We start from the raw sequence: 13397 nt of genomic DNA on the forward strand, positions 1-13397 counted from the left end.
TGCTGGACTTGATCCATTATTAAAAAGCATCAGGTGTGTTTTTTTCGGTTGATATTTGCAGACCATTCTCGCTCATATAATTTTCTACTGTGTTTATTTCATTTTGATATAACTTTTTATGTGTAAATCATATATCGGGCAGGTGTATTCTTTTGGATTGTGTGTGTGCTCAGTTGTGATGATGACGATAATGATGATTTGGATACTTTAGTATAGTGCCTTCTGTTCCTCGGTGGGAGACCAAGCTTCTAAGCGCCTTACAAACACTGACGGGGTCATTAACACAACAGGCTGCCTACCTGGGTAGACAGAGCCGACTGACGGCTGCCCTTAGGTGCTCATCATTCGTTTCTTCAGTGCATGTGTCATTCACTGAATCAGATTCCAGGCACGCACACATATACACACTCTGACAGACATGTAACATTTTACGCGTATGATCGTTTTTGGTTTTTTTGTGTTTTTTTTTGTTTTTTTTATTTATCCGTTTTGTTTGTTTGGGTGTTGTTGTTTTTTGCTGGTTTTTTTTTTTTACCCCGCCATGTAGGCAGCCATACTACGTTTTCGGGGTCGTGCCTGCTGGGTACGTTCTTAATTGTTTCCATAACCCACCGATCGCTGACATGGATTACAGGATCTTTATGCCTGGTCGTCCTCGTTGTCGTAGTAGTCGTAGTAGTAGTCGTCGTAGTAGTCGTCGTAGTAGTCGTAGTAGTAGTCGTCGTAGTAGTCGTCGTAGTAGCAGTAGTAGTCGTCGTAGTAGTAGTAGTAGTCGTCGTCGTAGTAGTAGTAGTAGTAGTCGTAGTAGTAGTAGTAGTAGTCGTCCTCGTAGTAGTCGTCGTAGTAGTAGTAGTCGTCGTCGTCGTCGTAGTAGTAGTAGTCGTAGTAGTAGTAGTAGTAGTAGTAGTCGTCGTAGTAGTAGTAGTAGTAGTCGTCCTCGTAGTAGTCGTCGTAGTAGTAGTCGTCGTCGGCGTCGTAGTACTAGTAGTCGTTGTCGTCGTCGTCGTCGTAGTAGTCGTCGTCGTCGTAGTAGTAGTAGTAGTCGTCGTCGGCGTCGTAGTACTAGTAGTCGTCGTCCTCGTAGTAGTAGTCGTCGTCGTCGTAGTAGTAGTCGTCGTCGTCCGTCGTCGTAGTAGTAGTAGTAGTAGTAGTAGTAGTCGTAGTCGTAGTCGTAGTAGTAGTAGTAGTAGTCGTCCTCGTCCTCGTCGTCGTAGTAGTAGTAGTAGTCGCCGCCGTCATCGTCGTAATAATAGTAGTAATATACCTAGTCGTCGTCGTCCTCGTCGTCGTCGTCGTCGTAGTAGTAGTAGTAGTAGTCGTCCTCGTCGTCGTCGTAGTAGTAATAGTACTGAGTAATATACCTAGTCGTCGTCGTCCTCGTCGTCGTTGTAGTAGTTGTCGTCGTCCTCGTCGTAGTAGTAGTAGAAGCAGTTGTGGTGGTGGTGGTGGTGGTCCGTTTCTTTTTGCTATTGTTGTCACTCACTTCAAGAACAAGGCCGCATCAAACACAGCATTTTGCTGGAGGGTTTTTCTCTTGGCGATGATGACGATGACACGCCAAGGCCGCCTGATCAGATCAGTCATGCAGAGCGCTGGGGTTTAGTGCGCTGGTCGGGCGTCTGTCTGCCCCTGAATCTATTCATCAGTTTTAACTCTTTCCATACGAACGGCGAAAGAGACGACGTTAACAGCGTTTCACCCCAGTTACCATTATCAAAATATTGCAAGCGGAAGGCTCTTATACTGAAGACGTGAATGTTGACAAAGAATACCACATTTCTGGCGACGGAAGCTAAAGGTTGGGTCATTCAGACAACCACTGGACATCCGAGGGATCTGTGTAGAGGAGAAGAGAGGACTGGCCGTACTGAGTGAGTTAAAGCGGAAGTGGTGTAGCGTGTATGGATCAGCGCGTACGCTTTGACACCTTCTTGAAACTGAATCTGAAACTGAGCTGTCATCGAGCATGTAATATATATCACACTGAGGATCTTTTTTTTTTTCATACGGTATTACTTATTTCATAAATGAACCACCAGATCTTGGAGGCAAACAGCAGTAACAGTATCAGTGTCAGTATCAGTAGCTCAAGGAGGCGTCACTGCGTTCGGACAAATCCATATACGCTACACCACATCTGCCAAGCAGATGCCTGACCAGCAGCATAACCCAACGCGCTTAGTCAGGCCTTGAGAAAAGAAAAGAAAAAAAAAAGAAAAAATAATGACAATGATAATAATGATAATTATAAGATAGTAATGATTAAAATGATAAAAAGACAATAATGATGATAAATAAGCAAATAAGCAAATAAATGTAAAACATGCACACACACACACACACACACACACACACACACACACACACACACACACACACACACACACATGCGTAACAGATATGCAACAAACATGCAGTTTGTCAGATATGAAAACACAAACAAATACTCATAAAAGTACACGAGCCCCGACACACACACACACACACACACACACACACACACACACACACACACACACACACACACACACACACACTTATACAAGCACACACACATACGCCCATATCCCACCCCCACCTCCAGCCCCCACCCCCGGCACACACACACACACATATACAAATAGATATATGCACACCCGCCCGTTCCAATATTCCGTTGCTCCCACGGTACAGACATGCATACATACACATGTCTCATCCTCTTCACACACACACACACACACACACACACACACACACACACACACACACATATATATATATATATATATATATATATATATATATATATATATATATATATATATATATATATATATACGTATGTGCACAGAGCCCTCCTGACACGTGTACACTTACACACTCGCGCACGCACGCACTCACGCACGCACACAAACACACAGACACACACACCACACTCACACCCACACACACACACACACACACACACACACACACACACACACACACACACACACACACACACACACACGCAGACACACACACACACAGGCTGCCACTGATTGGCCGCAAGAGGTGTGGGAAAAGATCTCTGATGCCAAGAACGTGGTGTCTAGCGTGTTGCTCAGTCTGTTGTATTTTGAAAAGCCCACAGAGACTGTTCCGTTTTGAAGAAATTTGCGCAATGTTGGTTTGGAATGATGCCAATATCCATTTGATTTGCAAAGCATCGTGCTCTACCTTTCATGCTAGACTTACGGCCGCTCCCTCTCTCTACCTTTATTTCTTTGAGGCGATCGATGGTGTGATGGCCTTGTTCCTGTTCTTCATGGTATCCTTTGATGGGGGGCGGGGGGTGGAGGTGGGGGGGGGGGGAATATGGGCGGCTGAGCCGTGATTCGAACCAGCGCGCTCAGATTCTCTCGCTTCCTAGGCGGACGCGTTCATCACTCCACATATACATACGTATAGTTTCTCCTAAAAGTTCTACAGGGAGTGGATCCCAATCCACTTCAGATATATATGACTCTAACCTCAGCCTTTTCTTCCTGACCCTCCCCCCCGCCCCCCCCCCCCCCCCCCCCCCCCCCCCCCCCCCCCCCGCCCCCCCTCCTCCGCATCCCCTCCTCCCCCACCCTCCACACCCCCCACCCCGCCCCTCCGTTTTTTGGTGAGGTCAGGTGCCACGTGCGTAGCACGTGCGTCTGGAGTCAGGAAGTAGGCAGGTCCCAAATCGTTCAGTTCAAAGGTGAAGGGTCGGTCGGGGCCATGGCAGCCTTTTTCGGCCATCAGTGAGGGTAGTGACCTCACATCCACTGTGTCCAGGGCTCGCCGAAGGAAGGCCAGGGCCCCCACTCCCCCCCTCTTTCCCACCACTTCCCACTCCCCCCCTCTTTCCCACCACTCTCCCTCTCTTTCCCACCACTTCCCACTCCCCCCCTCTTTCCCACCACTCCCTCTCTCTTTCCCACCACTTCCCACTCCCCCCCCCCTCTTTCCCACCACTTCACACTTCCCCTCTCTTTCCCACCACTTCCCCCTCTCTTTCCCACCACGTCCCACTCTCCATCTCTTTCCCACCACTTCCCACTCCCCCTCTCTTTCCCACCACTTCCCACTCCCCTCTTTCTTTCCTACCACTCCCCCTCTCTTTCCCACCACTTCCCACTCCCCCTCTCTTTCCCACCACTCCCCTCTCTTTCCCACCACTTCCCACTCCCTCTCTCTTTCCCACCACTCCCTCTCTTTCCCACCACTTCCTCTCTTTCCCACCACTTCCCACTCCCCCTTCTCTTTCCCACCACTCCCTCTCTCTTTCCCAACACTTCCCACTCCCCCGTCTCTTTCCCACCACTTCCCACTCCCCTCTCTCTTTCCCACCACTCCCTCTCTCTTTCCCAACACTTCCCACTCCCCCGTCTCTTTCCCACCAATTCCCACTCTCCTCTCTTTCCCACCACTTCCTCTCTCTTTCCCACCAATTCCTCTCTCTTTCTCACCACTTCCCACTCCCTCTCTCTTTCCCAACACTCCCCACTCTCCCTCTCTTTCCCACCACTTCCCCTCTCTTTCCCACCACTTCCCACTCCCCCTCTCTTTCCCACCACTCCCTCTCTTTCCCACCACTTCCCACTCCCCCTCTCTTTCCCACCACTTCCCACTCCCCCTCTCTTTCCCACCACTTCCCCTCTCTTTCCCACCACTTCCCTCTCTCCACAACTTCCCCTCTCTTTCCCACAACTTCCCACTCCCCTCTCTTTCCCACAACTTCCACTCCCCCTCTCTCTTTCCCACCACTTCCCCTCTCTTTCCACCACTTCCCCTCTCTTTCCCACAACTTCCCACTCCCCCTTCTCTTTCCCACCACTTCCCACTCCCCCTCTCTTTCCCACCACTCCCTCTCTCTTTCCCACCACTTCACACTCCCTCTCTCTTTCCCACAACTTCCCACTCCCCCTCTCTTTCCCACCACTCCCTCTCTCTTTCCCACCACTTCCCACTCCCCCTCTCTTTTCCACCACTCCCTCTCTCTTTCCCACAACTTCCCACTCCCCCTCTCTTTCCCACAACTTCCCACTCCCCCTCTCTTTCCCACAACTTCCCACTCTCCCTCTCTTTCCCACCACTTCCCCTCTCTTTCCCACCACTCTCCCTCTCTTTCCCACCACTTCCCACTCCCCCCCTCTCGTTCCCACAACTTCCCACTCCCCCTCTCTTTCCCACCACTCCCCCTCTCTTTCCCACCACTTCCCACTCCCCCTCTCGTTCCCACCACTCCCTCTCGTTCCCACCACTCCCTCTCGTTCCCACCGCTTTATAACCTGAAGCCAGGTTCCCGTTCAGTCACGACAGCTGGACGGAGTGAGGGAAGTCGGAGGACCTAAGTACCTTTTCCAAGGTGCACAGCAACGCCAGATCGAAACGGGGGCTCGAACCCTGATCTGCTGGTGAACACTGGATCAGACGTCTCCAACGCCTAATCGGTTCTGCCCCGGTGGCCTCTTGAATGAATACGCTATAGGCGTCTAACACACACACACACACACGCACGCACGCACGCACACACACACACACACACGCACACACACACACACACGCATGCACGCACGCACGCACGCACGCACGCACGCACACACACACACACACACACACACACACACACACACACATACACACACAATTTGAAGATGCTGATAGCTTTCTTTGTGTTGTCAAACATTGTTGACAGTTTATTTTACTGTTCTTTTTGGCAGTTGCTCCAGAAAAAAAAAAAAAAAAAAAAATATATATATATATATATATATAAGCTAATGGTGTGCTCGGGAAACTGCACATGTGCACTGTCAAAATGAATATGTATACTATGTATACTAATATGTATTCCATGTATACAAATGTAGAATCGACAAAGTAAAACCAACACTACAAATGTTCAAAAAAGACCTCAAACAGGCATATGAAGTAGACAAGTATGCCTTTAACATAACTATGGAATATAACAAGTTTGTGGGAAAATAGGCACTTTATAACTGTTTAATACAAGATTAAACTATACAATGCTACCTTGGAATTTTGCCATCGAACATATATTGTTTGCTGTTGTGGACTTGTCAGTATTTAGAACTTAATTATATGCTTACCCTATACTTTCTAATGCACAAAACATATATAAATTCTGTATCTGTAAACCTTTGTCTGAATAAAAATGTTGAAAAAAAAAATGAATTCAATGTCGGAAGAACTCTGAAATGGAAAAAAAAAAAAAAAAGGAAAGTGCTCCCAAGAAAGGTAAAAAGAAAAAAAAAACATATTCGTATATAAACTGACATTATATATCAACATAAGCTACATACACACACGCATACACGGAGTGGTGGCCTAGAGGTAACGCGTCCGCCTAGGAAGCGAGAGAGAATCTGAGCGCGCTGGTTCGAATCACGGCTCAGCCGCCGATATTTTCTCCCCCCTCCACTGGACCTTGAGCGGTGGTCTGGACGCTAGTCATTCGGATGAGACGATAAACCGAGGTCCCGTGTGCAGCATGCACTTAGCGCACGTAAAAGAACCCACGGCAACAAAAGGGTTGTTCCTGGCAAAATTCTGTAGAAAAATCCACTTCGATAGGAAAAACAAATAAAACTGCACGCAGGAAAAAATACAAAAAAAAAATGTGTGACACTGTAGTGTAGCGACGCGCTCTCCCTGGGGAGAGCAGCCCGAATTTCACACAGAGAAATCTGTTGTGATAAAAAAAATAAATACAAATACATACACACAGACATATTATGTGGACATGCTTCTCTTTGAGGAGCACAGGTCCCTAACAGCGCTCCTCCAAAAAGACTGAGTTCTCTGGCTATCCTCTTCAGCTGGGACCATGGCCCTCCGGCTGCCTTCAATTCATCTCGTTCTCTGTGTGTCATCTCCATGCCTGTCCACTTATCTTTTTCCATTGTTGGGGATTCCAATCTAGTGGCTTGTCTGCTGATCATGCTGTTCGGAGGTTAGCGCAGGGAGGGTGTGTGTGTGTGTGTGTGTGTGTGTGTGTGTGTGTGTGTGTGTGTGTGTGTGTGTGTGTGTGTGTGTGTGTGTGTGTGTGTGTGTGTGTGTGTGTGTGTGTGTGTGTGTGTGTGTGTGTGTGTGTGTGTGTGTGTGTGTGTGTGTGTGTGTGTGTGTGTGTGTGTGTGTGTGTGTGTGTGTGTGTGTGTGTGTGTGTGTGTGTGTGTGTGTGTGTGTGTGTGGCCAAACCAGTTCCATTTCCTTTCTATTTCCTTTTTCCGATCTTCCAGGTCAACATAATAATTATGTGCAGACCTGCTAGTGCCTGAACCCCCTTCGTGTGTATAAGCACGCAGAAGATCAAATGCGCACGTTCAAGATCCTGTGATCCATGTTAGCATTCGGTGGGTTATGGAAACAAGAACATACCAAGCATGCACACCCCCGAAAACGGAGTATGGCTGCCTACATGGTGGGGTAAATAATCAAAACGGTTATACACGTAAAATTTTAAATGTTACATGTTTGTCTGAGTGTGTACGTATACGTGCCTGAAATCTGACTGAATGACACAGGAAACGAATGATGAGCGCCCAATGGAAGCCGTCAGTCGGCTTTTCCCAGGTAGGCAGCCTGTTGTTGCAAATGATCCCGTGTTTGTAAAGCGCTTAGAGCTTAGTCTCCGACCGAGGATAGGAATTATATAAATATACATATCAATCAGTCAATCAGTCTATCTATCTTAGAGTGAACCTTAACTCACTCAGTACGGCCAGTCCTCTCTTCTCCTCTACACAGACCCCTCGGATGTCCAGTGGGTGTCTGAATGACCCAACCTTTAGCTTCCGTTGTCAGAACTGTGGTATTCTTTGTCAACATTCACCTCTTCAGTATAAGAGCCTTCCGCTTGCAATATTTTGATGATGGTAATTGGGATGAAACGCTGTTAACGTCATCTCTTTCGCCGTTCGTATGGAGAGAGTTAACGACTTTTCCCAGTATGCCCATTCTTCACCCGGACTTCTTTCATCTTTTGTACGGCATGTGGAGTATTGGCCTGGTGGTAACGTTTTCGCCTAGGAACTGAAACGAGAGAATCTGAGCGCACTGGTTCGAATGTCACAGTCACAGTCGCCAATATTGTCTCCCCCTCCACTAGACCTTGAGTGGTGGGTGGTCTGGACGTTAGTCGTTCGGATGAGACGATAAACCGAGGTCCCGTGTGCATCATGCATTTGGTGCACTTAAAAGAGCCCACGGTAACAAAAGGATTGTCCCTGGTAAAATTATGTACATGAAATCCACTTCGATAGCAAAAACGAATAAAACTGCAGGCAGAACACCCCCTGCCCCACACCTCCATCCCACCCAAAAGAAAAAAAAAAGGAAAAAAAATGGATGGCGCTCATTGTACGGTCCTGGTCAAGATTTACCAGGAGGGGTATAGTAAAGAAAAGAAAAAGGGAGGGGAGGAAGGAAGAAGCTGGGGGGGGGGGGGACACACACACACACACACACACACACACACACACACACGTACGTACGTACGTGGAGTGACGATGGCCTACTGACCGGAGAGGGAAGAGCGTAAATCAGCAAGACACGAGTGGCTCGGTTAAGTAAGAGCGGAGACAGACACGGCGAGCCGTTCTTTACTTTAAGTTGTTATAGCCACAGCTACCTACCTACCCACTGAGAGTTGGACCTCTGGACACCAATCGTCATGAAGACAGTCACAGATTCCGTGCAACCCCCTGCTTCTGTGCCAAACCCAGTGGATAATGTCTCCACAGCAGGTAAGCAAGATTAGTCTTCTGTAGTAAATCAACGTATATTTATTACTGATTATTATCATCTTATTTTTTTCTAATCAGTGGAACGAATTTCGCCGGAGATTAAAAAAAAAATAAAAAAAATAAAAAATATATATATATATATATATAAAAAGCTTGGCGGGGATAATTATATATAGGCCTATGTGCTGATTTGCGTTGCGGTGTTGAAGAATTTATCGCGTTGTATTAAGAACACATCGATTTGTTGGCAATGTGAATAGTTTGCATAATTGTAAACACGCATTAAAATACAGGAGAAGAAAAGGATTACAATTTTGCAATATACAATAGACTTGATTTCGTTGTTGTTGTTGTCTTTCACACTTGTGATTGTTATTTTGACGTTCAAAGGAGACTATCATAAACAGTGTTTTCATCGATTTTTTTTTTTTTTTTTTTTTTTTTTTTTTTTTTTTTTAATCATCACAAATTTGATTGTCGCATTTTAGGCCTATATGATAATGGCTTGGTGACAACAACAACAAGAACAACAAAACCACTTCTTTGCCATCATCGTGATATGCGTGACAAGAGTGGAAAGAGCACACCCGGCCGCTACACTGCACGAAGAGAAAATGTCAGTTGCACAATAGCGTACCTTGATCAAAAGTTCAATGATAATGATGATAATTACAACGGCGACAACAACAACAACAGCAACAACAACAGTTATTATGATGCTCATACTATTAATGATAAAAGGTTGGGTTTTTTTTTTTGTTGTTGTTGTTGTTTTTTTTTTGGGGGGGGGGGGTAAATCTTGTGCGGGAACAAAGCAAAGCGCTTCCACACCCAACGTTCGCAAGCATGCATAACTCTTTTCTTCTGTTTTTTAAGGATGAAAGACAAAACATAAACACATGTAGATAGAAAGGTAAGAGAAACAAATAAGGGAAAGAAACAAGAGTATGGAGATTATTTTTCTTTCCTTTTTTTTTTTTTTTTCTCATTTCTTATTTTATTGGGGATTTTTCCATTAGAGAGAGGCATGTTTTAAGGCCAAGCGTGACAGAGCATGAGTGCACAGATTGGACACAGAAAGGAAAGGGTCGGGGAGATCGTCTCACGTCTCAGGTGTTACATCCAGAGACAGAGCGGTGGCCGACCGACTGTGGAGTTTTTGAAGCTGCGAAGGCAATAACAGTATCATCAAACAGCAGAAACTAACGGTTAAAATGCCTGAAGAATGTCAGTCGAGAAAGAAAACAAACAGAAAAAAAACGTCCGTCGCAAACTTAACATTTAAACAACAAAACGAGACAGGTACAAAATATGTGCAAAAAACAAGAACAAGAACAAGAACAACAACAACAACAACAACAACAACAACACACACACACACACACACACACACACACACACACACACACACACACACACACACACACACAGCTTTTCTTGACGAACCGAACAGAGTACTTTAATCAGACGAATTAACACCAGGACTAAAAACTATTCATCTGTTTTCACCTTCATTTTCAATCACTTTCCTGGCAGACATGCATATTACGTTTACAATTATGATTTCATTACGTGTTCTAAACGATTCAAACAACAAGAATCGTAAATGCAAACAGCAAAGCAAGACTGGCCCAATATTCGGGCAAATATTGCTTTTAGCAAGTGAACAGACAACACTAAACGCTAAGGCGATTTATCAGTAGTATAAAACATCCATCTCCCTTTACCTTTTTTAAGGCACATTCATTTTGCGTTTCACATTAGTTATATAATAATTACATTTTGTGTTCTGAAGGAGTTTTTATCATTTGAAGTTTTGGCTGTTTTTTGTTTTAATTTCTGTAGTAGTTTTTCCCCCCAAGGTTGGTGCAGCCATTTTGCCGTTTGAGATAAATGTTATATGAATTTTGTGGCAGAATCGTCAGACTTTTAAAACCAGCGTTCAGCAGTGATCACCAGGATTCGACGCTCCGTTTCGGCACCGTGCAAATTCTGTCCTTTTTACTCACTACACCCAGCTGTGAGTGGGTACCTGGATTCAGTTGGTGTAACCATAGACACTAATATCTCTAGTGTCTATGGTGTAACATATATATGATAGTCAGTCGTGTCCGACTATGACCATCAGAACAGCAGAGGAGGCAACTGCTGTTCCGACTATTCAGGCTAGAATTTGATTATAGTGTGTCTTGCCCAAGTTACATCCCCACTCTCTCAGCCAAGAGGGTTTTAGGACAGTCGGCGTTGGGATGGTTCCCAAAGGACAACTAGCCCACAAGGCTGCAGCACTAAGAGCCAGTGCAATTTTGCCTCCTAGTTTGAGAGTCATAGTCCTTCACAAAAGACTAAGCTGTAAATGGTTTCCCATTGACTGAATAAACCATTGATAATACAGCTCTCACTTTGCTGTTGGCCCAAATGTAAACTTATGTCAATCTGTGATATAAGCCGAGTGTTGGGCTCATATAACATAAAACTCATAAAAAGGTGTAACATACTTGCTGTGTGTATACTCGCACTCGTAAACGGGAGGCACCCGACAGGAAGTAACTCTTCTGTCTTTGATGCAATCACTTGGCAACAGAGCAACAATAACGAACACGTCTTCCGATCAACGCCTGATCAACATGTTACATGGTGGGAAGTGGGAAGGTTATTGAAAACGGTGAGAGGAGAGGACTGGGCCACGTCTTCCTATGCCGAGGCCTAGACGCAGTTCCATGATAATCATGAATTCATTGCCCCTGCAGCCTGAAAACAACAACAACAACAACAAAAAAAAAAAAACAACGACAAAAACTATGGGACCTTCAAATCTTTAATCTCTTAAGTCCACTTACTGCTGTGTTGTTGTTGTTGTTTTTATTTGATTTTCGCTAAATATTTGTAACGAATTCGCATAAGTACATACACTGACATAAACAAAAAGAAGAAAAAGAAGAGAGGAAACAGACGACTGATTAACACAAACAATAGCAGGTAGAAAAGTGAACAAACTGAAAATCTGTCCAATGACATACAAATATAATATTCTGAAGTAAACGACAACGGACGCTGATGCCCCCCCCCCCCCTCCCCTCACCCCCACCCCACCCACACACACCCACCCATACCCATACCCACCCACCCCCATGCCACCCACCCCCCCCCCCCCCAAAAAAAAAAAAAAAAAAAAAAAAAAAAAAAAACGGACAGAAAAAAGTTTTGTTTTTAAATTAGAAGCCCTCAAAAGCGCTCAGTACGCCAAATATGAGTTTTGACAAAGCAGTAAAAAAACCACACGACAAACAGACAGATAGACAGACAGAAACGCGCGTTGTACCAGCTCTCATATATTTACGTACTCGAGACGTGTGAAAATCACATTAAACGTGCCGTACATTCAACCCCTTGATGACAGACATAAAGATCGCTTCAGCGTGCTGACCGGTTCATGTCCCGTACAGCTTTCTGCAGCCACTTATAGGGGTAGTAAATCCATATCCACTGTGTCAGTCTACGGCTTGGCATAGGAAGGCGGCGGGCAGGGCCCAATACCACCACCACCACCACCACCACCCCTCCCCTCACTACTTGAAGTCGTGTTAACCTTCCCTAACTGAAGTCAGGTACTTGTTCACACCTGGGTGGAGTGAGGGAAATCGGAGTACGGGTACGGAGTGCCTTTCCCCAGTAATACCTTGCTGGACATCGAAACGAGTCCTCGAACCCGAACCACTGGTAAACACTGGTTCAGAAGTATTTAACGCCGTACCGATTCTGCAACTGTGATGCCCCCCCCCCCCCCCCCCCCCACAACCCCCCCCCCCACACACACACACACACACACACACCCCTCCCCCTTCCGACCCCCCTACCCCCTCCACCCTCTCCACGTCCCCATGACGAGAGAGAAAGCCTACAGAAAACCACCTGGTGGTAGGACATCAAACCTCTTATTGACATCTGACAAAAGCCTTTCATGACACTTGACTGTACCCCCCCCCCCCACCCCCCTCCACACACACACACACACACACACACACACACACACACACACAAACCGTCCCCCTTTTCCCCCCCTTCGGGCACAAGGAGCAGACATGTCCTCCCACTTGTCACCCCATTAACTTTTTTTTCGGGGGCGGGGGGGGGGGGGGGGGGTACTAACACACTAACACTCGGGGCCGCTCTTTTCACTCAGTGTGACCACAGCCTTGACCAGAGCAGGTCACCAAGGTCATGAACCCTGTTTCACGACTGTGACACTGGATTTGCATGCCTCACCCGGATGCTGGCGTGAAAAAAAAAACAAAAAAAAAACGTGTGGAACGGGTGTAGTGTAGTAATTCATTCCTCCCCAGTCAATTTTTACCCCCATGGGTAGGTCGACAGTCTCAGTCCTTTCATATACAGACACAGACACAGGCACACAGACAGAAAGACACACAGGCGTACGCGCGCGCGCGCACACACACACACACACACACACACACACACATACACACACACGCGCACACAAACACAACCACACACACACACACACACACACACGCAATGATTCCACCCTCCTAACAACCACGCCTCCTCTCCTTCCCCTCTCCCCCACCCCATCCCTCCACCTCCCCACCTCTTACACAAGGTAAACTATCCAAACATTAC

At 46.3% G+C, this 13397-nt stretch overlaps 1 protein-coding gene across 2 annotated transcripts in view; it reads left to right on the top strand.

The window, feature by feature from the left end:
• Positions 1-13397, top strand: part of LOC143288350 (sodium- and chloride-dependent GABA transporter ine-like) — an 82397-nt gene that overhangs the window by 26107 nt on the left and 42893 nt on the right. Inside the window, exon 2 of one of the 2 annotated variants that reach the window (XM_076596731.1) lies at positions 8632-8756. The exons of the other annotated variant lie outside the window; for it this stretch is intronic. Within the exon in view, the coding sequence (XP_076452846.1) occupies positions 8684-8756 (73 nt within the window). The 5' untranslated portion in view covers positions 8632-8683. The remainder of the gene's footprint in view (positions 1-8631; positions 8757-13397) is intronic. 2 annotated transcript variants of the gene reach the window in all.

This window comes from Babylonia areolata, chromosome 12, assembly GCF_041734735.1.
Source record: "Babylonia areolata isolate BAREFJ2019XMU chromosome 12, ASM4173473v1, whole genome shotgun sequence".
NCBI lineage: Eukaryota > Metazoa > Mollusca > Gastropoda > Neogastropoda > Buccinidae > Babylonia > Babylonia areolata.